We start from the raw sequence: 26,914 nt of genomic DNA, 5'->3' as shown, positions 1-26,914 counted from the left end.
ATATGAGCAACTAACTTAACCAACAACAACATAATTCTACCCGGTCATAACCAATTGAACATAAATAACTAGAACCATTGAACATATATGTAACAAAGACCAACTCAACCATCTCCCACATATCCAACCATCAACCACAAACAAAAACTCTACGACCAATACAGATGGACAGAAGCATACTTATGACCGAGAGCACGATATTTCGAAAAGTTTTTACACCCTACAAGGGATAGTCCTGGACCCACACGACTTGAGGATTACACAGGTCCATACAACAGGGTACTCATGTGAACATTTCTCAATAATCCCCAACCATTTAGATCATGCATCGCTCGGTGTGGAGGTACTAGAACTACTCCCGGAGCAAACTAGCACCTCTTACAAGCCCGCCCGCTCACACCGTCGATGTTCACGCCAAAATGATCACAACTACGGAGGTATTTGGCTCGCCTTACCATTAGATCGGCATGTGGTGAGTAAGGTAAGTGCTAAAGCCGACTACACCGATGATCGATGCTTAAACGAAGCAAGCGGTCCATGGTGTCTGGGTTCCTCTCCCGGTCTGCCTCTAGGACTTTCCTCTAAAGCAAATAAGACCCCTAGCACCGCCCACATCTCGTCTCATACTCACCACTCATCCAACCATCATCAACCCATATCCAACATTGTGATCATTATGAAAGTAAATATCGTCTATGCTCGCGAGCGATGAAACAATTCATCGCTCGACTTCTATCGAATGACCTATGCATTACTAAGCATTTCGATTTAACTTGTAATCTAGACATCAGCAACATATTCAAGCGACAAGGAAAGGACGGACAACAATTCAAGGTAGAAGTAATGTATTCAACATAAGATCTACCTATTTGTGTCCGATCTCAACTCGACACATGCAAACATATATAAGCATAGTTCATCAATTTTAGACTCCATTCAATTGAACAAAGGTATAATATGCTCAGTTGCTTGCCTTGCTATACTTGGTTTTGCCTGACACTCCCCGCACAGAATTCACAGAAATGTGGGAGCTCGCTGCCGCCTTCGCTCATACCCGCGTCATGCTCCGGTTCTTCGTTCGCTAAAAGGGAGCGCGCGTGCAATGATGAGTATGAATGAAGTGAAAATATGTATACTACAATACGCATATGAGGAAATGCCATAAAATATACCATATAATGCATGAAAATATTTTTTCTAGATAGAACAAGTCATAAGAAGATTAGCAAAATTGGTTTCACACATTTTGGACTCGCAAAGAATTAACGGTGAATTAATGAAATTTTAACCTAATTAATTCATCCCAAAACGTTAATTAATTATTTAACGACTGGGGACGTTTTTACTAGGTAGAGGACATCATGAGACCGCTATCAATCATTCCGCCATCAACCGTCAAGTTGTATCCATCAACTACACACTATAAAACAAGCAAACATGTTTCCTCAACTGCAAACTAAGTTAGTTCAAAACAAAAATTGCAAATCCTCAGTTTAAAATATATTGTACTGAACGTGAACACCGGATGATCTGACATGTTTTGCCTCTGAACACCACATCATCCGATGAGTATAGCACTATTGTTTCAGAAAATTTTTACTATCTGTAATAAAAGGTCCGGTGAAAACTTCCGGTGATCTCACGCCCATCACCGGATAATTCAGCGTGTGCAAATACACTAAACCACTCTTATGCAATCTCTCTGCAACAAAAATATCCTGCGATATCCTTCGGTGCTCACACTGAAACGCCGAACTATCTGGTGTTTACTTTTATTTTTTTTCTTCAGCACTGAAAATACTCTAGTGGTCACTTCGCCATACCACCAGACTATCTGGTTTGATAAAAAATTCACACACCGGATGTTCTGGTGTGGTATTTCTTTCTAGACTTTAAAATAGTCTGTTCCAATTCAAACTTTGATTAGCTATAAACAAAATCACATACAAACAAGCTCATGCCAACTAAAATCATCTCAAATCCAAATTGTCAATAACTCATCACACGCAACACAATACACATATCAACTTGATATCTCATCTATACAGAAACTTTTCAAAGTTACTTACTGACTAAAATTTTGAAGATTGATGCTACACTAAAACGAGAGGGAAAATCTAAGCATGGTGTGCCAAGTTTTGAAGATGGCAACTACAGAGTTTTTTTTTTAAGAATGAATGGTGATTTAGTATTAGACTATATGATTAATAATTTGTATTCCTATGATCCATGATGTTTTTATTCTCTTTCAACCTTTAGTTTTAAGTTAAAATGATATAATAATAAATAATAGTGGTATAAATCAAACGAACAAAAACATCGGAGTTTTTTTCTATTATCGATAAAAAAAAGTACGTGAACGTGGCACGCGTCGCCTTTGGCGGCTTCTATTCTCTTCGCAGCTCCCACTTAACCGAGCCGACCGACGAGGCGACGACACGCCGGCGGCCGGCCCCGACAATTCCTGCGACCGATTCCTCCGCTTTCCCCGTCCCCCTTCCGCTCCGTCTCCATTTAACCCCCCCACCCCCCCCCCCCGGGGGTCCGCCTCGCTCTCGTGACCAAGCCGCCGATCTGCTCCGGGAGAAGTTCTCGTGATCCCTCTCGATCGAGCGCGAGAACGCCGGGAGGGATCGAGCTACCTGCTCGTGTGCGTCGACGTCCAGATCACAGCCTCAGGTACGTGAAAACTCTCACCTCAACGCGTATGCTCCGTGCTCGCGTGACAATGCGTGTGCAGGGGCAGGGGCAACTGAAGATCACTGCTCTCTGTACCTGCTCTGTTCATATGTAAACGTGTTGTTTTTCTCCCTTATGCAGGCCGCGTATGCAACAAACGCAGCGAGGTCGAGAGCGATGGAGATGGTGCTGGTGATCTCGCTGCCGCTGGTGGTCCTTGCCATCATCGTCGCCATCGTCATCTGCATCATCTGCCGCTGAATCATCGTTCCCTTCCATCGCCGTCACCGGGTCGTCAGTCCCTGACTATTTTGTAACCGTAACATAACAGCGTGCGTGCGTGCGTCTCCACTGTCGTCGGTCCGGTGTGAATTGTGAGTTGAGCATTGATCGGTTGGCCCTCTTGTCTTTTTCCTTTCTATTTTTCTTGTACTCGAAAGTCTTAATTTGTAACTAAGGAACTAGAGAAGCATAGATCTGTTGTGAACTTGGGATTAGGCTATCTACAGCAGTTTCTTTTTCTAGTGATACAGTGCCCTGTAAAGTATTGTGCTGCTCGAATTTGCTGATCAGTGGTCGAAAAACTCTGTAGCAGGTACAGTATCAATCGTTATAGTGTTGAAGAGAAACTGATATTTATAATACTTATAATAGTATTATAGAGAATAAATTTTCAAATATGTACTAAAGATAGTTTACTTAGGAGCGAAGAAATGGTTGATGACCGAGGAGAAGCTAGCTAGTTGGTTAGCTGGCTGGCTTCACTCTCACTGTTAAGCAAGCACCGGCCAGCTAGATTCAGGCGTCCGGCAGACCGGCACGTGGCACGCGTTTTCGCTCCTCCTTTCTCCTTCCACCGGCCGATTAATTTAACGGCCTCCCACCACCCGAGCAGTCGCCTTCTCCTTCCTCTCAACAGCCCTTCGCCGTCTCGATTGCTGCGCTGGTCGTCTCTCTCCTCCAGCTCGCCGGTCCAAGACGAGCAAGAAGGGCAGCTCGATTCGAACAGGTACTCGTCCCTAGACTGTGTCGTCTTGTCCTTTCACAACCTGTTCGACGACTCCCGTGCGTCCTCTGCAAGATTGATTCCCTGTGCAGCCTGCACCGAATCTAGCTCGGTTCCAGGGCTCCGCGCTCGATCGTGTCGTCTCATGTATCAAGGCTACCACGAGCTGAATCCATCCCCGTGGAGTCTTCAATAATTTGTAGTTTCCTCTCCCTTTTATCTCGTCCTTTTTTCATTTTTGAGCATAATCTCCCTTTCATCGCGTGTCTGTCCATGCCTTGGCGACTCTGGTTCTGCGAGTGATTCTGCTATGCCTATTGTGTCCTTGTTAGGTCAAGACTAGTTTTTTTCTTCATGTATTTTACATTGCTTTTTTTAGCTTTCAGTTGAAACCAAAACAATTAGGAAATTGAGTAGTCTCAAATTAAGGGCCCGTTTGATATGCAGTGGATTCAGAACTTCTGATTAACTGAGGAAGTTGATGTGACTATTGAATTTTTTTTATTTTTATAATAAATTATTAGCTTCTTAGCACATCTAAAAGCTAGAAAAATTAGCTAAAAACTGCTTCTCAGATTTTTATTCATTTCAGCCGCAGCCGCTTCCTCAATCAGCCAAAAAACACCAGAAATCATATCAGAAGCCAGGCGTTTGGATAGCTTATGGCTTTTTCAGAAAAAGATGATATCGATGATAAATCTCTGATAGTGATTCTGTGGTATGCTGGACAGTGAGCATATGGACGGTGTTTCAAAAAATGGATGTCTGTGTTCGGTGGGTTAGGGGACACAAGGAGTTATACAGGTTCAGGTCTCCCAGAGGATAATAGCCCTACGTCATATATGTGTTATAAAGGGTCTCAGTTGATTATAGATGATGTTTTTTTCTTGGTATGTCTCCTCTTTTAGGAACGGGGCCCTCATCCCTTTATATAATAGGGAGGAGGAGCACTTACATGTGGGTCTAAATAAAAAGGCATCTGCTCATCCTAGTATCTAATCCAAACCATCATTACGGAGGACTAAGTGTGCCCACTTACTCTAAGGGCATTATGCATCTAGTTGTCGTGCGTTTAATGCCACGGGACAGGACAGGGTCCTTTTGTGCCAACTTCATCCACTTGTCTGGTCGGGCTACTGATGATGTCCTATCTGCCGTGCGCCGCCGTGCCGGCCTGTAAAGTTCTATCCCGCAACATTCAATGCTACGGGACGGGACAGTGCCCTTTTGTGCCGACCCCGTCCACTTGCTTGGTTGGACTACTGACAACGTCCTATCCGCTATGCGCCACCATGCCGGCCTGCAAAGTTCTATCTCGCAGTATTTAATGCTACGGGATAGGACAATACCCTTCAGCGCCGACCCCGTCCACTTGCCTGGTCGGGCTGCTGACAACGTCTCATCCGCCGTGCACTGTTGCATTTAATACTACGGGATGGGACAATGCCCAACTGCGCCATCCATGACTTCGTCCTCTGGTGCTGGTGCCTGAGGAAAAACACTTGAGTGGATATTAGCAACTACACTCTGGACAGGTTGCGTCAAATTTAGCCCTGCGACCAGTGGGGCTGGTCGCGGGTGTAAGCGATGGTATAGGAAGACTGGTCGGGCGGATGTTAGACTGGTCGCTGTAGTCGCACGATCGACCAAACTTCAGAGAGTATGCTGCTCTAGTTGTTAGGTCCCTTGCGGAGCCCATTAGCCAGGGTACTCCTTTACTTAATACACTAACAGATAAAAAAAACCCTATCCAAACGGGGTAAGTAGAGTGATCCTGTCAAGACCATGGTGTCCAACTACTGCCAAGTGCTAGTAATCAATAGACCTGGCAACGACGCGCGTCGGGGCTGGATGTAACAAGAACACACCTGACCCAAAACCTGAATAAAAAAACCTGACCTGAACCCGAATCACCTGAAGGGTGCAAAATCACCCTCGGACCCGAGTCTAGTGGGGACCCACGAGTGATATGATCTTGAATAGGTAGAATAGCAAACAATTTGATCATATACCTTCTACACAGTAATCAGTGAACCTTCTACCTAGCAAACATAGCAATAATACTTCACCTAACTTAATGTTAGAACAACAAACAGTGAATAACTCATAATACTTCAGTAATACTTTAGCAAACAGTGAAGAACTCATATTACCCAAAAGAATAGCAGCACTCACATAGCAATAATACTTCACCTGACTTAATGTTAGATTAGCGAACAGACTAACAGTGAAGAATAAACAATCATAAGAACTCATCGGACAAACAAGCAAACAATTTGACCATAATAGCAAACCATCATCTAACAGACTTTCAGTAGACTATAATAGCAAACAATTTGATCATATATCCGTATCTATATTAAGTCAGCATAATCACAGAAGAACTCATCAGACAGACAAACGACCCATCTAATATTATCAAGTTCATGACAGTGTAGCAACATCCACTGATCTGATCCACAGTTCCACTCATGACAGATAAATGACAGATTGATAGTATTCAAGTATCCTTGGCAACAAGCTAGAAGCTAACAACAGAAGTACAGAATGAATAGTACGTTACTAGTTTATTACAACACATATCTTTCCCAAAGATCAAATAACGGATTGAAAGATAAACAAGTAGCCAGAAGCAAATTGTAGAGCCATCAATGCATCATCCAATCATCCAATACTAGTACCTTGAGATTCCAATTGAGCTGCTGAGCTAGATGAGACTGTGCAACAACAGTAGCACCACCAGTGTGAGATACACTAGTACCAAGAGTTGACGTTTCCAATCAAGCTAACAAAATCAAACAAACACAATTAAGAGCATGTAGTAAATCAGAGATCAATTGCATCTATGACCAAATGAGCAGCAGACAACGATGACATCCTATATTTACACACCAAAAATACAGAGTGCATACAAACAATAATTGATTAATTCATGTTATGGTAGCTTTAGATTGAGAATATCTTGTGATGTACCCACGTTTACATGATTGGCTAAAAGTGAAACAGGAAGTGCCCTACAGTATGTAGTGTAGGAAGTAGAAACAAAGAAAGATAATGAATAGACTAAAATTAACATGTTCCCTCAAATTATGAATTGCCATGCTGGTCTGCACAAAGGAACGAACAAAGAGAACCAAATTGGATCTGGGCATCTAGCGGCGGCCCAGGTATAGGGAGAGGGAGAATAAAGGGGAAGAGCAAAGAAGCATGAGGTGGACAGGTGGTGGACTTACCGGTCACCGATGCTGGTGGGTCGGATTCGAGGCGGGTCGCAAGCGCTGGCATGCGGCGGCCAGGCGGGAGGCACGGGCGTGCGGCTCGTGTCGAGGCAAGCGGCAGGCGGGACGACGGGAGCCAAGGTCCAGGGAGTGGAGGCCGAAGCATCAGGGCGCCAAAGGGAGGCAGCACATGCCGACAGGTGCATGACCTGGGCCCTAGAGGGTGGTGGCGGGCCAGTAGTGGATTTGGCGTGGCATCGTCGACAAACAAGCAGCTAGGATTAGCAGGTAGCACCGCAGACCGCACACATATCGCCGCCCCGGTGGGTGCCTCGATGGGCTACTAGGTTGGGGTGTGTTGCCATGTTGTGCGTCTAGGCCACTGAATCGCTTCTTTTCGAGCACCTGTGGACGCCTGTGGGCGATTAACTGGCCCTACCCCCGATCCGAACTCTTATCGGGCCCCTTCCTGCGACCCCCGCGAGGCAAATTTCGCCCCTGCTCCACCGAGTGTAAAACCCGTTGGGACGTGACCCGCTCTGACCTGTTGCCGGACCTAGTAATCAACTACTAGCTAGACTGATGGAGAACATATGATATCAGCTATTGTCATCTCATCCAAATCCAAGGAAAGAACCATTAGCGAACCAAACTATTTCCACCCTATACAATCTTCTGTAATGCGCCATGTTCTAGAAATCCTAAGGCCAGGTCTGACCCAAAAGGCATCACCGATAAAGCATCAGTTCTCCATTTTTTCCGACAAACGCCATGGTTGTGCCTTTGTGTGGGCATCCAAGTTCCGTTCATGTATCGAGTAACAAAGATTTGAGTTTGTTGACAAGTCCCTTCGGAAATCCGGCGCTCCTGAATTCCTCAGCCTGTTGGGTTCCGAGCACCGCTTTTCGATTTTATGACTGATGTGGATCAAATCTTCATACTGTTGATGTGCTACAGTTCCGGCAGTTCAGGCAAAAACACACAGTAGCACCTCTGAACATGAAAGTTACAAAGTATATTGCTATTACTAAAAGTAATAACGAGCTATAATGTGAACTTTGACCGATCTGTTCTGCAGGGAGAGGGGATGGAGTTCGTGCTGGTCATCTCGCTGCCGCTCCTCATCCTGATCATCATCGTCGCGGTCGTCCTCTGCATAGTCTGCCGTTAGCTGGATCCTGAATGGCCACAGTGAAATATTCAGTCCATCTTTGCTGTGATAATACCATGCGTTAGTTAACTCAGTGCACAATGATCTAATAGATCTCTTTCTCTCCATTTTTTGTTGGATTTTTAGCGCGTTGGGTTTTTTTTTTCTGGTGCAAAAGACGTTGATCACTAGTAATACACTTGTGCCGTAAGTGTGGGGATTGGATTCCTGACAGCGTGATCTTTTGCCTTTCATTCTTTCTGCATGCTTGGAGGTCAGAATGTTTCAGGAGATTTGACCCCACAGTCCCTACTTGGGAATCTGCGACGTGCTGCGAATCTGCTTTGTACCGTTTGTCGTGCCGCCCCACGAGGAAAGGCGAAATTGGAATCCTCTTTTCAAGCAAGAAACGCAAAGAGAAGCAGCTGTTGGGCACAAGCCATCCAGTAGGCTGCTCGTATGATTTTGTATAGATTATTATAACGTTGCAGTCAAATATTTTGTTTTTGCCTTGAGCTGTGTTGTGGCAAGTGTAAAGAACCGACGAATGGACTGCCGACACATGGGTGACGCAAGTCTGACAAGTACTCAAATCATCTTGGAAACTCCTGATCTACTGAGCTAACTGCCACTTGACAGGGCAGTAGCGCACACTTGGCGTATGTTGCTTGACGCGACTGTCTAGAACTGCAAATACAACCCAGAGGAATAACCGTGGAGATCTATAACCTGATCACCCATGTTATCTTCAGACGAGACAGTAGTAGGACTTGAAACTTCACCGTGCCTGAATCCAGCAAAGAAAAGGTCGCTTAAAAGATTATACAAGCCCGCATCAGATGAAGTGTCACACTTTTTCTAGGTATCGGTCTTTACATGGAGACGTCAACAAATGACAAACCTATTCAACAACTAAAAACTATTTATGCTCATAAAGGTCCTCCTTTCACATATCAGCTGAGTCACTCTTGAAACCAACATCTGAACAAACCACCGAAAGAGATTGGTTCCGTGTCTTCAACTCTTTCAGGAGTTTTGCCATGTCATCACCCGACGATGGAAACCTTGGAGGTCAACAGGCAGAGGATGCACGACCTAAATGGCAAACACTGGCTGCAAGCCTGCAATGAAATGGATGTAAATGATTAATTCCAGAAGGTTTAAAGTATTGAGCAGGTTCATGTTGGTGTTTGAAAGGTGGTACTTGAGCACTATGCAGATTTGGAGCAAAACAAAATTTCAGATTTGCTGTTTTATGGTCAATACTGTAGAATTACTCTCCAGAAAAGTTACGAGAGTTTGTGAGCCCCTCTTCTACAGCAGACGAAATGCAGAAACATAAGACAGTGACTTAGCAGTAAGGTTAACATGGGCAACTGAACATGTTGCCATTTGTTGCTTGAACGATGTTACGCTGAGCTGCTGTGTGGATTCAAGTAACGGGAGAGTGTGAGCAACAACAGGTATTTTTGCTGCTAGATAACTTAAAGACTGATTGTACCATGGCTCCCTCTAAAACATAGTAAAGTTAACATAGGCATCAACCATGGGTTTATGTCTCTCTCTCACACTTAAGAAGGCAACATACCAAACCGTAAATTTTGCAGTGTAAAATGAAAAGGTCCAAATTCTCTCTTACAGAAGGCTCATAAATAGATACATAATAGGAGTACTTTAAATCATTGATTCATCAGAAGAAGAAAAATCGTAGTAAGTGCACAAAGGAAGAAAGGATAAGAAGTCCCTTTGCAGTTTACACATGCATAATTACCAATGTTTACGCCACACCATCTTGTTCTTAAAAAAAGGCTTTGACTGGGTCAAAATACAAGTTGCTGACTTCATCTGATCTGAATTTTTTTGTCAAAGGCCTTTTACAACTTTTTCAGAGAACACAGATCTCGAGCATTTGCCTTTTCTTTCCTTCTTTCTTTCATTTGCAAAATGTTAGATGAAAAGAGAGTTTGATGATCAATGTTAGAGCGGAAAATGCCTATGAATCATTTCATCTCAGAAGCTATTCATATTTTAAAGTTGGTGTGAAGTGTGGAACAAGATTGGCATTTAAGACAGCTAAGAAAATGACACACAAGCTAGATTTTATGAAGGGTGCTCCTTGTCATATTTTGTTTAGCTTCAGTAAAAGTGGATACAGTATAAGGTAAGCAAATCATGATAAATGCTTAAAAAATGAAAAATAAAAAATAGCATTGAATGCAAAGCTAATAACATATTCCAGTTCTGCTTTTACTACCAGTCCATGGTCCAATAAACATAAGCCAATACAGTCCAGCCATGTTGAAGCTTCGATAGGAAAAACATAAAATTCGATGGTAAAAAAAATCAACTTCTCTTATGACAACACAGTAATAAAAAATGCAAGAATAATGAGTGAGAGCATGTTAAGCCCTTACTTATCTTCAAAACATGAGACCAACGGAGACATGTTTATTTTTTTATACGGTTTAGACAAAAGAAATCAATGTTTAGAAAAAACTTCCATAAAGTGCTTAACAAACCATGATCGAGAAAATGCAGATATCAGAATCAGTGGGGTTCAATAATTGTTCTTCTATAAAAGGGTTCAGTAATTGAATACTAAAGTAGTAATGGAGAAATCAACCTGGATCCACCAAACATACCATCCCCAGAAGCATCACCATCCACTATCCTATACCAAATCTATATCCGAATCCCAGGGGGGCCCAAAATATCTTCAGAAACATTTTTCTTCATTAACTGGTCAACAGCAAGTTTCCAAAGGTAAATTGGATCAAAGCCCCAAACCCATTGCCAAGGATAAAAATTCAAACCGTATTAGTTGTTGTGTTATACTGAAGCACAAGATCACGATACGCACGCATCAGCATTAGCACCACGCATGCTAAGCATCACTAGATTCACAATCGCAACGTAGCATTTCAGGCACCCGCACGTAAGCCTAGCAGCTAGCAATCGCGTAATCAGGAACTCCTTGCCAAACTAGCAATCCTTCCAATAACCACCACCAACAGCATCACAACCGATGAGAGAAGAAAGAGGGGGAGCGTAGGAGAGGAGCCTTACATCCGGCCAGGCGGCGGCGGCGGCCATTTCCTAGTGCTTCTTGCTCCGCGCGGGTTGCCTGGACCCGTCCGTGGCGAGCCTATAGATCCAGTACCCCTGCGACGGCGGAGCAAATTCAGCCCAAATCCAGCAGCTAGCATCACAGCAACCAACCACCGCCGGCAGGGGAGTTAGTAGAGGGGGGGGGACGTACGAGGGCGAGGACGTGGGCGGCGATGAGGAGGACGACGAGGAGCGGGAGGAGGTCGACGAGCCAGGGGCGGAGCGCGGGCATGGCGGCGGCAGCGTCGCGCGCCATGGCGACGCGGCGGGAGAGCGCGCCGGGGGTGCGGAAGAGGAGGCCCAGGGGGTCGGCCGCCGGGTCGCTGGAGCCCATCCGGTTCGAAGCTGCCTCGGTCTCTCGCGCTCTCAAGCGTCAGTGTGCACGGCGTGGAGAGTGGGCTGGGCTGGCTGCGTCTCTGCGTAGGCTGCTCGCGCGATCACGGACGCGGTGGTTGGGTTAGGTTGCGTGCCTCTTTCAAGCGCACCTAAACCGGGCCGCACGGCACGGGCCCCAGGCGCATCGCATCGCAGCGCGGCACGGCGGGTGGGAGGGAAAGCGGGTGGGAGGGAGGGCCGACCCCGCCGCATGCACCCGGTGCCGGGATTGTTATCTTTTTAAGAGTAAATTTCATTTTAGATCGTGTGTTAATGTATTTGGCAATTGGCACAATTTGAAGTATTTTTAATAATAACTTTCACTTCAGACCATATATTTGATGCTAGTACTTTAATTTGTACCATGTTTCAGGAATCAATATTTAATCTGCTCACGTGACGAGCAGCTCCACCACCATAGTTCTACGTATTTATCTGGGAGGATGAACTATTGTTTCCCGATAAGCTTTCTCATTCTCCATTTATTCTTCATTGCATATTTTCCTTTTGCCCTCAAGTTTCTAGAGTTGTTTCTTCATATCGTATAGGATGGTATAAAGTTTATGGCGTCTGTAGGATCGAGAATGACGTTAGAGAGGGGTGAAGACACCTTACAATTTTTTTTGGTCTTCTCCTATGATGGGTACCCAACGCACCTCAAAACAAAGCGGAAGCAAAAACTAGAGAGGCATTAGTTGCTACGAAAAACTCCAAGCATGACTCTCATGGGTATAAATGAACTCTAAGTTCTATTGTCACATATCCCACAAGTCATTGCTATAGAAAGATAGAAACTTGAAAAAAAAAATCTTTGCTCCAAAGAAAAGACCACCGCAAGAACAAGTTCTCCAAGTTGAGCCTTCACGATTTAGCTTCGCTTCGACATAAGCGTCGCAATAATACCACAAACACTCCATCCTTCCAATATTTTGAGGCCAAAACGCGAAACCGTCTCACACGCTTCTCAAAGTGTGACTTGCTGCCACTTGCTTTCATCTTGAACAAGCATCTCGATGATGACATGTGTACTCCATCTTGCGATCTTGATCGTCAGCAAGTGTCTCCCGGTCCTGGTCCCTCATACCATCCTGTCACTTGCACCGGCATCCCTTTGCTTGACTTTGTCAACACACCGTTTCATCCTTCCTTTCATGTTTTGCTTGACCTCCATGTGCACATCTAGGATCACCTTGACTCCGCCTGGTCCCCCTCGATCATCTAGCACCAAGCACCTCGCTTGGTTTCGATCATCCTATCGTCGACCACCAAGTTGCATCCATCACCTGCACATCATGAGACAATCACTCACATATCTCCAACTCCATTATAGATCGGTCCATAATCAAAATCCTCAATTAAAGCATATCTCAGAAAAATTATGAACACCAGATGATCCGGTGCTCATAGCATCTGAGCATCGGACCAACTGATGTGTACTCCTTCTCTAGACCAGACATCTTGCAACCTCTTTGCAATAAAAACTCTAACGAAGCATCCGATGTTCATCTCTTTGAATGTCATACCATCCAACGAGTACAAGTTCACCAGAGCCAGTTTGCAACCTCTCTGCAGGAAAAGGTCCAATGAAGCATCCGACGTTTATCCCTTTGAACATCAGACCATCCGGTGAGTATAAGTCCACCAGAGCTAATTTGTAACCTCTCTGCAAGAAAAGCTCTGGTGTTCATTTAACTCCATCGTCGGACTATCCAGTGTACACTTCATTTCATCACTAGATCACCCAGCGTATACTTCAACTTTTGCTTCTGAGCTAAAATACTTTGGTGTGAAGTCTTCCTAAGCGCCGAATCATCCGGCATGTACAAAGTGCCCAGCGCCGTACCATCTAGCATATGCAATTTTTTTGGAGTCAGAGACAAAAACGCTAACTCTATTTTCTTTGTAATTTTGGTTAATCATGATCATAATTGTAGTACATAACCATGCTCATACAATTCATAAATCAACAAACTAAAATAATAACATTATCAATCACTCATCACATATAAACTAAGGTAAATTTCAACTTAGTTTCTCAATCTCCCCTTGATGAGTACATTGACAACCCTTAAAGTACAAAGATTTTGGTTTAAAAACTTAAACAAGATAAGCTCATCCAAGTGACCAAAAACTCAAGAAAAAGTAAAAGATATCACTTGACATAAAAAGAATCGCAAAAGCTTGAAGAGAGGCAGATAACAAGCCACTTGATGAATGCATAGATTTCATTATGCAAGATTCTTATTCTTTGTGATTTAATGCATAATTTCTCTCCCTTTGGAAATGCAAACATCAAGGACCAAAAACGCCATGAAAAGCATGAATATACAAACCTAATGAGCTTTCACAAGTATATCACAAAGTATCTGCACAAGCTAGAAACATTAAAAGGCTATAGAGAGTAGAATGTGGAGTTTGCAATCGCATAATAGCTCAAAAAGAGATAGTGAGATAAGAGCATGAAATTTTACAAGCTAATCCTCAAGTGTTTTTGGTGCATAAGTTCAAGTAGACGAATCATGTTAAAAGAGACCACCACATAAGTATCTACTCATGCCGAGGCAATACAAACATCAAGACTAGCAAACTTCAATATCAAACTGGGCAAACAAGTATTCATAACAGTAGGCTTTGCAAACACTCATATATGAAACAAAGACTTAGTTAGATTAAGTGATTAAAACAAGTATTCATAACAGTAGGCCGAACATAGGAGGATTTGACACTGGTGGTTAGGAGCTCATCGCCATGGCACTCGCGAGCCCCAGCCAAGGGTAGCCGCTCGATGGCGGCCTCCATCATCCCTAGCATGCTACAAAGAAGGGGAAAGAGAGGGATGGGGAGGCTCACTGGCGTCTGTGGGGAAGGAAAGGTGGGCGGCGGTGAGAAGGTTCAGGGGGCAGTGATGATGGACGGTTTCACATCCCCATGCTCCTCATGACACCAGGCATCCTCCCATGATCCCATTGCACTCTGGGTGATGAGCTCTTCAGTGGCAGCTAGCGGATCAAAAGTGGCGGTGTGGGAATCATTGCGGATAGTGGGGCAATGGTGAAAGAGGGTCGAGTGCGGCCAGCTCCCCATTTTATAGAGAGGGGGGGAGGATAGATAGAGCCGACCCGTCCTCCCAATGAATACGACGACACAAGGTGTGGCTTTTGCCTAGGTTTTGCGCGACGCGTGGGTGCCAGCCACCAGCCAACCATGCAAGGTGATCTCCTAAGTCACAGTGTGTCAAACGGGCACCTCGAGCCATACTCACGATAGAGGTGAGAGAGGGAGAGATGGCTAGAGAGAAGCACAGAAGTCTCTGACGCCTTGAACGCAAGGGGAAAGGGTGACACGACTGAGAACAGTGCAAGCTGGAGCTGGAGGTTAGGGAAAGGTCTAGGTCTACAGGCCCCGCGTGTCAGTGGGATGAGAAAGGAGAAAGGGACAGCCCTGGGCAAGCTTGTGCTTTGTTGGGCCGGGGTATGCTCAGCGGCTCGCGCGAGGGACAAATAGACCGGCTGACCTGGGTGAGCTAGGTTTGACTGAGGGAGAAAGGGGGCAACCTAGGAGGAGAAATGAGCGAGCTGGGCCAAAAAGGAAGGGAAGTTCAGCCCAGAGAAAAATAAATGGATTTAATTTGGGGTTCATTCAAATAGAATTATTTGAATTTGGATTTGGATTAAGGCCCTTGTTTTTGGGAGAGGTTTGAACTCAAAGTATTTGAATTCCAACTGGATTTGACAAAGATTTGGATTTAACTAAATTTGAATCTAAAGATTAGATTTGAATTTAAGAGACATTCAAATTCAAATCTCCATGCAAAGAACCAAAAAAACCAATAAACCAAAGATGCAATGATCATCTTAATGCAATGTTTAACTTCATAAACTAACTCGATGCTGTCGGTGTATCAGGAACCGGGGGTCCCTGAGTCCCGAGGCCAGGCCGGCCATCCGCCACGTGTCGCCACCCCGCGAGGTCCCTCCGGCGGGATGAGGAAAGTTCAAGTCCCGGGAGAAGGTGCTTGGGGCCACAGTCACTGGTTCCCGAGCATCCCAGTCCCCCGATGATTCGTAAAGTCTAAGTTTCGGGAAGAATGTGATCGGGGAGGTGCCCGGTCACCCCCGAGCACCCTAGTCCCCCGACGATCAGAAGAGCTAAGTTCCGGGAGAGAGTGCTCGGGGACTGCGCGCGGCAGCCCCCAAGCGCTCAGTTCCCCGAGGGTCAGTGTGAAAGTGCTCGGGAGGGAGTGCTCGGGGCTGCACGTGGCAGCCCCCGGGCTCTCGGTTCCCCGAAAGATCTATGCAAAAGTGCTCGGGAGAGAGTGCTCGGGGTTGCGCGTGGCAGCCCCCGAGCACTCAGTTCCCCGAAGGTTCGTGCAAGAGTGCTCGGGAGAGAGTGCTCGGGGAGGTGAGTAGTACCCCCGAGCACCCGGTACCCCGAGGGCGAGGATAGGTATTCTCGGGAGAGAGTGCTCGGGGAGGTGAACAGTACCCCGAGCACTCGGTGCCCCGACGACTCAGAAAGACCCCCGAGGCACCCGCCAATGGGGTGTCAATCCGTCAGAGGTCCGAGATCGCATTCAATGAGCGTGCGTGGCCTGACATCCCCAACTGCTCCCGCCGCAGTGTCAGTTCCTGCCATGTTTTGGCAGAGAGGCGTGGGGCTATTAATTGCACGGGTCCCGTCCCGTATCATCCGGTGTGTCTCGGGATAACATCGTCAGGATCAAGGCGTTCCGTCCGCTGCCCTGCTGTGGCAGAGGAACAAGACAGGGCGGGCGCACCGGGTTGCTCTGCGGCTGCCCGGTGGGCCCTCTCTACGGCGCCCGTTGCCAGGGAGTTTATGGTGACAGGTGACCGGGCGTGCGCCGCGTTTCCCACCCCCCGGTCACTTCGCCCAGAAGAAATGATGACACCTTTCCCAGTCGTGACATCTTGGAACTTGTGCCCCCTCCTTCCCGTTCGGGGCATGTCGCAGCCGGCGAGTGCATAAAAGAGTCGGCATACCCAAGAACAAGGGGCCTCAAGCTCTTACAGACAGAGAAAAAACAACCCAACAAGCGAACAAGCAATCAAACAAGAGACCGCAAGAATCGAACCATAGACCAACTCAAGGCATAGTCCCAGTCCAAAAACAAGGAGCCTTAAGCCCTTAGTTAGACACAATATTCTGGTAACCGGCAACATCCTTGAGGGACTTCCTCAGGACAATTATTACATCCATACAGGAGTAGGGTATTACGCCCCCATGCGGCCCGAACCTGTCTAAATTCCGTTGCATTTACTTCTCTTTGCACTAGATTATCAATCCCCATCCACTGGCCGTTGCATTTACTCTCATTCATCTCTCCGACAAACTTATTCAGGATCATCCCCCCCGGCCGAATCTCTAAAAAAGGGGTCTCTCGGGATCTCTGCGACAGGAGTTAATCCTCCGACAGATGCCCTTTGGAATACTTAGCCAATAATAATATATTTGAATATATACATATAGACATACATACTTATATATATATATATTCAAATATATACTTCCTTGATTTTATGTTGATTTAAAGAATTAGATTTTTTTAAAAAGGAATGAATTTTGCTATAACCTAAATGCTAAAAACTCAGTATGTTACAAACCTACCCTACTTGAAGGGAATCTCGCCCTCGAGATTCGAAAGGTTCTTCAAAGAGGTGGGGAAACTCCTTCATCGGGTCTTCTTTGTGTTCCCACGTAGCTTCTACATTTGTATGATTACTCCATAGTACTCGATAAAATATGTTTGTTGTCCTTCTGGTTTGCCAAGTTGCCACGTCCAAGATATTGATGGGTCTCTCATGATAATAAACATCTTGTTGTAGATCCATAAAAGCTAGGGGAACCTATTCCTCTAGGACTCTCAAACATTTCTTTAACTGTGATACATGGAATACATTGTGCGCATTGGATATTTCTTCCAGAGTGCTAACTTATATGCCATTGCGCCACTCTTGTTGAGCATCTTGTAAGGACCTAGATATCTGGGTGCCAATTCCCCATGAACTTGAAATCTTCGGGTGCCTCTTATTGGGGACACCTCAAGATAGACGTAGTCTTCAACTTTAAAGGTCAATTCCCTTCTTCGGTTATCCGCATAAAATTTCTGCCTACTCTGAGTTGCCTTGAGATTCTCTCTGTTCTTGACAACTTGCCCTTTTATGTCCTTGATTATTGTAGATCCAAAGAGCAAACGCTCTCTTACTTCTGACCATAGTAGAGGTGTTCCACATTTTCCTTCATATATTGCCTCAAATAGCGATATTTTTAGGCTAGCTTGAAAACTGTCATTGTAAGAGAACTCAACAAATGCTAGACTTTTCTCTCAATCTTTTCCGTAGGTTAACACATAAGCTCTTAGAAGATCTTCTAGAATTTGGTTTACTCTTTCGGTCTGTCCATCAGTCTGCATGTGGTAGGCATAACTAAAATTTATTTTAGTTCTCAGGGCAGTGTGTAGGCTTTTCTTAGACCTTGCTGTGAACTAAGGTCCTCGATCGAAGACGATCCTACTAGGTATTTCATGCAGCCTCAAACTATTTTCAATATATAAGTCTTCCAATTTGTCCCCGCTATAGGTCATCTTAACATGTATGAATTGAGCTACTTTAGTCAGGCGATCCACTATGACCCATATTGAATTGTTACCTTTCTAAATTCTTGGTAGTCCAACTATGAAATCTATACAAATTTCATCCCACTTCCATGTAAGGATCTATAATGGTTGTAGTAATCATGCAGGTCTTTGGTGCTCAGAGATGATGCTTGCAAGTTGCAGGGTGGCTAGGGGTGGTAACGGGTCGGTTCGAGGCTGGGTGGAGCGAGAACGCACCCAACCCGAAACCTCAAACCCGACCTAGCCCTGAAATGGTTGTCGGGTGTGAAACAAGCCATGCTCCTAGCCCTATCGGGGACCCGAGACAAGCCTTGACCATGAGCGTAAGGGCGCAAGCGAGGCGGCGTACTTCTGGAGGGCGACGCAGGCGAGGTGGCAATGGACTGCGCAAGCGAGGCGGCGACCGCGACGGTGGATTGCGGGAGGGTGATGGAGGGTGGATATTGTGGCGACATAGTCGCGTAGGCGAGGCAGCGATGGCGTACTGCTAAAGGGCGGCAGTGGAGGTGCTGAGGAGGTGACGAGGCTGTGGAGGAGGAGGGCAGTAGAGCCCATGGCAGTGGCCGGGTGGACGTTGGGGGCACGGGACCCCTCTAGCTCAGGCTGTCGGGCAATGAAGCTAGGCCCATCCTATGCTATCTCGGGGGCTCGAGGCCAGTGGGGCACTCGCTCGAGTCAGCCCCAGACCTAACTCGGGTCAGGATCCTGATCCGAAGGCTCTGCGGAGCGATTTCAACACCCGCCTCCACCCCCGTTGGGTCCGAAACCCAGGGGGCCCTGACTCGACCTAGCTCGTTGCTAGCCTTAAGGGTGGCGGCAATGTCAGGGGCGACGACGGAGGAGCCATATGTTGGTGGCAAGAGGGAGGGGGAGTTGGGAGTGCGACATAGTATAATATATGCTGTGTACATGGCCAATATTACCTCCCAAGCATTGACCTCTAATCCGTTTGTCGAACCATCTAAAAAATCACCCATATGGTGTGTCATTGTACCTTAGCCTCCATTTGCCCTAACTGCTTTTGGCATTTGCAAGTAAGTGGATTAGCGGAAACACGGGCAACATAGACAACCTGAGAGAAGAGAGATGAGAAGGACAAGTGAAGTCTATCGAAACCAGTGAGTCTCAACCGACTGTATTCAAGCATATAATCGGAGGCTCAAACAGGGTTGTATCAGCACCAAACTTGGTGATCTCATTCTGCACCAAATGTAATTTGTTTTTTTTTTGCACCAAATGTAATTCGATTTGTTGGTTGGTTTGAAGAATGATTCATTGGTCCACTGTATCTGAGAGGGGTTTTGTCATTTTGCACTTGTGACTTGTCCAAACTCTAGAGTCTCCAAGGAGACACCGAAACCCCATTGCCCAGAGCCCCGAAAATTTTGGTACACCTAATATTGTCCATCTACATATATAAAGTGAGTGCACAGGAACATCATCTTGTGCAGAAAGCAAGAGCAGCAACACCAAGCTTCACTGACGGGTCATCATGGGCAACTCTTCGTCTCGTGGTACTCGTAATTTTCTTTTGTGTTTTACTGCTAATTTTAGCTGTTGTTTTGATCTTCCATACTGTTGTTTATCTCCTCATTTCTGTTTCGGGAAGATCGAAGTTGGGGCAGGGCCATGGATCCAAGGTGGCACCTTCTTCTCCAGTAGAGCAGAATCAGCAGACGACCATAAAGTGGAACATCGATGGCTTCTCCTCACTCCTTGACAAGGGCGAAGGATGGACCTACTCCAGAGTATTTGAGATTATGGGCCATAACTGGTATGGCTACCACACTGATTATTCTTCTTGACTGTTTAATTTGTTGCACACACAGTTCGTGTAACTAGAACGTTTGCATATTCTCAGTGCTCTCTCTCTTGACTTGTTTGCAGGTACCTGAAACTGAATCCAAGGGACAAGAAGAGCGGCGACGACAAGGAGTACGTCTCCCTTAAGCTTGAGCTGGGGAGCAGCACAGTGAAACCCGACACTGTAGTAGATGCATCTTTCAAGTTCTTGATATATGACCAGTCGTACGGAAAGCACAGCGAGCATCAAGGTAAAATAGCAAATTATTTCTGCTAGACTGTCAGCTAGAGTATTACCTACTACCACTAATGTTTCTGTGTTTTTGTTTTGTCTTTTTCTCCAAGAACATTCGTGTTTTCATCTACAACTAAACAGCTGTTCCTGAAGAAAAGAAATGAATTATAATTTGAAAAATTGTATGTGCAGTTAACCACAGTTTCCAGACTGCCAGCACAAGCTCTGGGGCCTCATGCGTGATTCCCCTTAGAACACTACAGAAACGGTCCTCTGGGTTTGTCGTCAACAACAGCCGCGTCTTCGGTGTCGAGTTCATCAAAGTCGCCACTTCCAAAGCCAACACAACGTCAGAAACGCTGTATGTCCAGAAGATGAACACCTTCAACGAGGCCAAAATTTACACTTGGGACATTGAGGACTACTTTGCACTGAAGAACCCGGGCTACTCTCCGGAGTTCGAAGTCGGTGGATACAAATGGTGATAGCATCTTCAGCTTGCAATGCTTGACATGACTGAATGATGTTAATTTCATCTTAATTATCTTACCATGAAAATTGGCCATTAAAGACAACTGTAGTTTTTTCTAAATACACAGGAGAACTACGCATCTTTGTATTAAGGGGTAGAGTTCAAGATTACATAGCGACCTTTAGAAGGTTGTAGTCCAAAGTGGAGGGAACCAAATAGGAGATTACACGGTATAAGCAACGAAAACTAAAGAAACGGTAACGCTGATGATCATATTACAGAGCCGAACACGCGCAACCGGTCTTTGAACATGGAGAGGTGCTTAGCACCGGCGTCGCACCATCGATCAATGTCCTCCCAAATCATCGTAACTAAGGAGTCTGAGGAGACACGACGGTTGTTGAAGATCACATCATTATGAGAGAGCCAAATCCTCTAGCTAATCAAAAGGCTTAGGGAGTCCAATCCTTTCCGAAACTCTTTGGTCACTCGCCTCCGAGTTTGCGTCCACCAGTCAAGGACTGAAATGTCTGCATAAGGAGCATGCACTCGCAACACACGCCACCAAGTCCCCCTAGCAAAGTAGCAGTGCAACAACAGATGGTCAATGGTCTCGGCCAGTTGGGAATAATGTGCACATGCATCATCGGTTTGGAGACCATGTCGTCGCCTCCGTTCAGCTGTCCAAAGCCTACCATGAAGAAGTAGCCAACTGAAGAATTTGATCTTCGCGGGTGCCTGAGACCTCCATAACATCTTGGCACCCCCAAAATGGATGCAACCGTTGAACATGAGGTGAAGCCAAGTTCGTAGAGTATTGGCCTAACGGAGACCACTTCCAAACCGCACGGTCCTCCTCGTTGCTCAAGATGATGGAATAAAGCTGGACCCAAATATGCAGGTATTAGGTTAAAGACAGGCATCGATAATGGCCCAGTAATATCCTTGATCCACGGCTGGTGTAATAGAGCGTCAGAGGCCATTATGCTCCTGGAGACTTTCAAAGGAACATATCTGAAGAGATCTAGAGCCAAGAACCGAATAGAGCAACTATGAAGCCAAACATCAGTCCAGAACAATGTGGATTTACCGTTCCCAACCTCAAACCTGGTGGATGCATTGAACAGCGCCACGATGTGGCCCTCATGGTGCAGTGGCAGTGCAGCCCACGGTTTGGATGAGTTACATCGCTGCCACCAGATCCATCTAAGGCGCAGAGCTAGGCCTGCCAATCGGAGATCAGGAATGCCAAGTCCACCAAGTTCCATCAAATGACATACAGTAGACCACGCAAGAGAGTTGCGGCTCCAGATGAAGTTTTTTCTCTAGCCCAAAGGAATGCTTTTCTGATCTTGTCAGTCTCCTTGGATCACCCACGATGGTATTGATATGCAGAGCAGCATATGTATGGGAGTCGAGGATAACACTGATTTCACAAGAATAGCTCGTCCTGGTTTTGAGATCAATTTGGCATGTCAGACAGGGAGTCTAGTGGCTACCTTGTCGTCCATAGGTTGTAGATGGTTCTTGCACAGGTGGCCAACCGTAAGAGGGATTCCCAGATACTGAATCGGGAAGGCCGACAAGCCACAAGGGAGGTTGTCATGGGCGGTAGATACGTCATCATCAACACAACTTATAGGAACAGCCACACATTTATCCAAATTTGTTCTGAGCCCACTTGTTGCCCTGAAGAACTGGATGATGTCCAAGTGAGCTTGGATATCCAGCGAGGAAGGCGACATGAACATAATTGAGTTATGTCTCATAGAGTCAATTATACCCACCTCTCCAGCCCTTGTAAAGATACGAGCAAGAGTGTCCATCACCAGTATGAAAAGGAAAGGAGAGATTGAATCACCTTGCCGCGGCCCACGAGCATAACTGATAGTTGGTCTGGGGCGCCATTGAGAAGAATCCGAGTTGAGGAGGATCCCAGGATCACCTCAATCCAACTGCACCATCGAAAACCGAAACCCCATGAACAAAGAACCTCCATGAGGAAAGCCCAATTCACATAATTGAATGCTTTAGAAATGTCTAGTTTGAACAGGAGTGGAGTGCACTAACTTAAAGTTGTCATGGATCGATCACCCAGAGATGAAAGCACTCTGCAGTTCATGATGAGAGAGCTTAGCCGCGGAGCCAGCTGAAGAGCCAATGACTTTGTGATTATCTTGCCAATGCTGTGGATGAGGCTAAAAAATCCAAAGGTGATGAGGCAACAACGCTCTTCAGAACTAAAGATATGAAGGTGTTGTTGAGATGTTCTAGGCCTCTTCGGTCGCCCATGGTGAAGGCACGAATGGCTAGCGATGCATCGTTCCTGATCACCGGCCAGGCGGCCCGGTAGAATTCCACCATGAACCCGTCCGGTCTTGGAGCCTTGTTGAGAGACATCCTTCTAATAGCCCCAAGGATCGCTGCCTCAGAAAAAGTCACATCTAGCGCCTCAAGGTCCGGTGGCACGATTCCAAGTTCATGCACGTTAATGGAAAAATCTCAGGGAGAAGCCACTCCGAGGATTGAGCCGAAGTGGTTTAACAATGCCTCTTCCATTTCCTGGTGGGAGGAGATGGTGCCCTCATCCGTGGTGAGAGAAGAGATGTGATTCTTGCGTGCACGTTAATTGGCAAAGGACTGAAACACTCTAGTATTTGTGTCGCCGTCCCAAAGCCAAGCTACCCTGGAGCGACACCGAGCGATCATACGTTTGAAGGAGGCCGGACGAAGGCATAGGAGCTTTAGATGTTTGTGTAACTTGGACTTGGCTGTTGTCAGCACCCTGTCTTCTTGCGCTTTGTCAAAATGAAAGACGACCTCACGCGCCATAAGCAGCTGCTCCTTGATATTACCAGTGTGTCTACTATTCCAACGTTGAAGCTCAATAGTGGTGCGCTTGAGCAAGACATCCACCGCGGAGAGGAGGTAGAGAAAATTCGGCAAGCTTTAACCTCCATCCACACTCCACAACAGAGAGGAAGTTCGACATCTTGATCCAGAAGGACTAAAAATGGAATCGCCGCCACCGCATAGAATGCATCAAAGTTGATAACAACAAGGGGCAATGGTCAGAGGAGTCTGAGGACAAAGCTTGTAAGAAGGAGTCTAGAAACTCCACATCCCAATCTGGGAAAGCTAGAGCTCTATCGTGCCTCACAAGGGTCGGTGAAGCTCTCTCATTCGATCATGTGTAGCGTCAACCAAACAAGTGTAGGTCACGAAGCTCCACGGCATTGATAAAATTGCGGAATCTGGAGATGGATCTCCTATTTAGCCTATCATTGCTCTTATTAGCCGCTGAACAAATCATGTTAAAATCGTCAATAATCAACCAAGGCCCTGGCAACTGCACATGAACACTAGTGAGCTTGGCGAGGAAGTGCTCCTTTAAGGACTCATCGGTTGGGCCATAAACAGTAGATAAGTAAAACGAGCCCTCCGATTCAGAGCAGACCCACACGTTGACAAAATACTGCAACACTCAGACATCAACAAGGGATAGCGATGAGAGATAGGCCACAAACACACCACCCCTTGTCTCCAAAGTCGGTAGGAAGGTGGGCTGCAAATTTCATTGACTAGGAATTGGTTGATTACATCAAGTTTTGTTTCTATCAAGCAAACAACGTGATTACACGCTAGGGTGGACCTGTAGGTCTTCCAGCAACAGACATGATGAAAGGACACCCGCTGCATAGAGCTGCGGCCAGCAGAGGTAGCAAAAGACCAGCCCCTATGGCCCGCGGAAGGAGGGGATGCAAGCAATGATGGGCTTTGAGAGGCCAGGCGAGAGGGAGAGTGGCCCGTGTCAAACTCGAAGCATGCGGGTAGAGGGGCGGAGGCCTCATGCCCCACTAGGCCACCATCAACGCAGGCGCGATGACGACATCTCGAGTAGACCAAACTAATGTTGTGAGACGGAACCGGATCTTCTGACTTCATCCACATTTGAAGTCAGGTGACTTCAAATCTCCGTGGACCGTTGGATTGTGGATGGATGGATCAGATGTATTGCTACAGTGTAACGGAACAGTAAATTAACGGAACTGTTGCTACATTACTTTTGCTACAGTAAATTGCCATCAGAAACTGTTCATCTGCTCACATTTTACTGTTCCCTTGCGACTTCATCCCCTGAAGTCAGGGGATCCGGATCCGTTGTGAGACACCACTGGCTGAGCTTTGGCGGGGATGGGCACCCTAACACGGGACATGACCTCCTCGGCCATAGGGTCGTGATTCCTAGGCAAGGCAGAGTCAAGGGCCGAAAGGGATAGAACAACGAGGTCCTACGTCCCTGTCTGTGATACGTGAACAGGCGATAGCATGCTGTCTGCTACCACTGGCAGGGACATGTGAGGGAATCTCCTCGCGGTAGGTGCGCAGCTGAAAGATCCAAACGACATACACACGAACGCCGAGGATGGATGGAGAACACCAGGTGCCTCGCAGCCTTCGAGGGTGGCAGATTGGCTGTGTTTAGACGGTGGGGTGGGCTTGCGAGCATGATCGCCTCGTAGCCTTGAGATGCGTCGGCGACTAGTGACCAGTGTCCAACCGTCCTCCTAGGCATGGTTCGGCTCGTCGATGGCGGCGCTAGCCTCGCGGCAAGATGGTACCAGGCGGCTTGACAACTTATCGGGAAGGGCAGCCTTCCCTTTGCACTCCGCCGAGATCCTGTTAGAGCTGGGGAGCGAAGCAGCGCAGGGCGGCGGCTACAACGTCGAGCGCTCGGCCGAGGAGGTTGAAAGTGGGGTGTCATGCAGCCAGCACTGCAATTTCGTTCTTCACGCGGAGGTCGCGCAAGGTAAGAAGGGGGTGCGAGTGGAGATAGGGGGGAGTTCACCAGGGCAGGAGTCAGGCTAGAAGGGAGGCTGGCGAATGGGGGGTGGTGGCCGCCGGGCTCGGGGTGAGCACCGGCAGAAGGGATGGAGAGGGGGAGTGCATGGAGGAAATTCGCCTCAAGACAACTATAGTTGCTTATCAACTGAATTGTGCGATTGCGTCCAATTTGCAGATTTATAAATATGTATCCATCTCGTGATGGGAACCACCTTTCCCTGTACCTGAACATGAAAAAGCAAAAAGATCTCCCCAAGGACTCTGCGAACCTTGTGGATTTACCTTTTCCATCAAAGACCAGGAAACTGGCAAGCACTGGAAAGCAACCGGTTCGCCTTTTAGAAGAATTTTTCTCGATCGACTGGAGTCCAGATGCCAAATTATTCATCGCGTATTCGCAACTTGTTTTGTTGGGAAATGCAGGCAGGTGCCAGTTCGCAAAGAAAGCTCGCATCTGGGGATGGAGTAAGTTCCTTTCGCTGGAGGATTTCAAGGACTCGTCGAATGGTTATCTCGTGAAATCCATGTGCTGCATCAAAGCTGAGGTTGCAATCGTTGGTTCCTCCAAGATGGAGTAGGGTATCGTTGCATATCTAGGACTGAATCGCAATGGTGCAGAGGTGGCAACGTGTGTGTATGTGTTTGACTGTTTGTTTGCTTGTTCGTGCTCAAGATACTAAAGGTGTGTAAAATGGCAAATAAAGGTTTGGCCATGAACATGTTGCTCAGTTTGCCTGTCATGGCTTGTTGTTGTAGTTTCATCTATCGACTACAGCCATATATTTGTAGCTCTCGATCCCGCTTCTGATGAAGAAACCCAATTCAGAGATTTTCCAGTTTCCTGTCTTAGATGCGCTTAACTGAAATGCCAAGTTCAGGAGTAAGAATTAGTATGCGGATACGACCTTACCCTGGTTAATAGTTGCTTGCTCCGTTGTAAATATATGACGTCGTAGAAAACTTGCAGTCAAATTCTCTAACTTTGAGCATTAATTTAAGATGAGCTAACTTCTCAGAAAAAATATTTTTATAGTATAGTAATTTTCCAATTAATATTATTGTTTTAAAATAAAAAATAAGTTTTTTTTATACCATCCTTGAGGAGGTACCTGAGAGGTACCACTGATTAATGATTATACATTGAGAGGTACTAAAGATCTGTACCTCAGTTACCAAATTTTGATACCATCGGCTCCGGTACCAAACTCAAGTGATAATTTTGGTACCTCTTGGTACCTTTTGAAAAACCATAAAAAAAAACTCATAAAAATAGTGGTCCACTTGCATACCAGAGACCGTGTTTATATCCAAAATGCTATATATTTATTAATAGAGGGAGTACTATCTCTAGTAGTATAATGAAGTGACATACCCATGGTATCTATGCGG

At 46.2% G+C, this 26,914-nt stretch overlaps 1 protein-coding gene, 2 long non-coding RNA genes and 1 pseudogene across 3 annotated transcripts; 3 read left to right on the top strand and 1 right to left on the bottom strand.

Moving 5' to 3' along the window:
- The first annotated feature begins 2,386 nt into the window (after positions 1–2,386).
- LOC133903304 (uncharacterized) lies at positions 2,387–3,240 on the top strand. The gene is made up of 2 exons (XR_009907214.1): positions 2,387–2,679; positions 2,821–3,240. It is a non-coding gene; the product is annotated as an uncharacterized LOC133903304 (long non-coding RNA).
- A 165-nt stretch (positions 3,241–3,405) lies between these two features.
- LOC133903303 (uncharacterized) lies at positions 3,406–8,287 on the top strand. Its single transcript, XR_009907213.1, has 2 exons — positions 3,406–3,688; positions 7,982–8,287. It is a non-coding gene; the product is annotated as an uncharacterized LOC133903303 (long non-coding RNA).
- A 471-nt stretch (positions 8,288–8,758) lies between these two features.
- Positions 8,759–11,608, bottom strand: LOC133903302 (uncharacterized). Its single transcript, XM_062344608.1, has 3 exons — positions 11,313–11,608; positions 11,120–11,215; positions 8,759–9,174 (listed from the first exon to the last, which is right to left on the bottom strand). Exons 1-2 carry the CDS (start codon positions 11,493–11,495, stop codon positions 11,150–11,152), a joined length of 249 nt encoding a protein of 82 aa, XP_062200592.1. The 5' UTR covers positions 11,496–11,608; the 3' UTR covers positions 8,759–9,174; positions 11,120–11,149.
- Positions 11,609–19,662: 8,054 nt separating this feature from the next.
- LOC133904004 (uncharacterized) lies at positions 19,663–26,103 on the top strand (annotated as a pseudogene).
- Positions 26,104–26,914: the final 811 nt, after the last annotated feature.

Source organism: Phragmites australis, chromosome 21 (genome assembly GCF_958298935.1).
Source record: "Phragmites australis chromosome 21, lpPhrAust1.1, whole genome shotgun sequence".
NCBI lineage: Eukaryota > Viridiplantae > Streptophyta > Magnoliopsida > Poales > Poaceae > Phragmites > Phragmites australis.
This window is presented reverse-complemented; position numbering and strand designations above follow the sequence as displayed.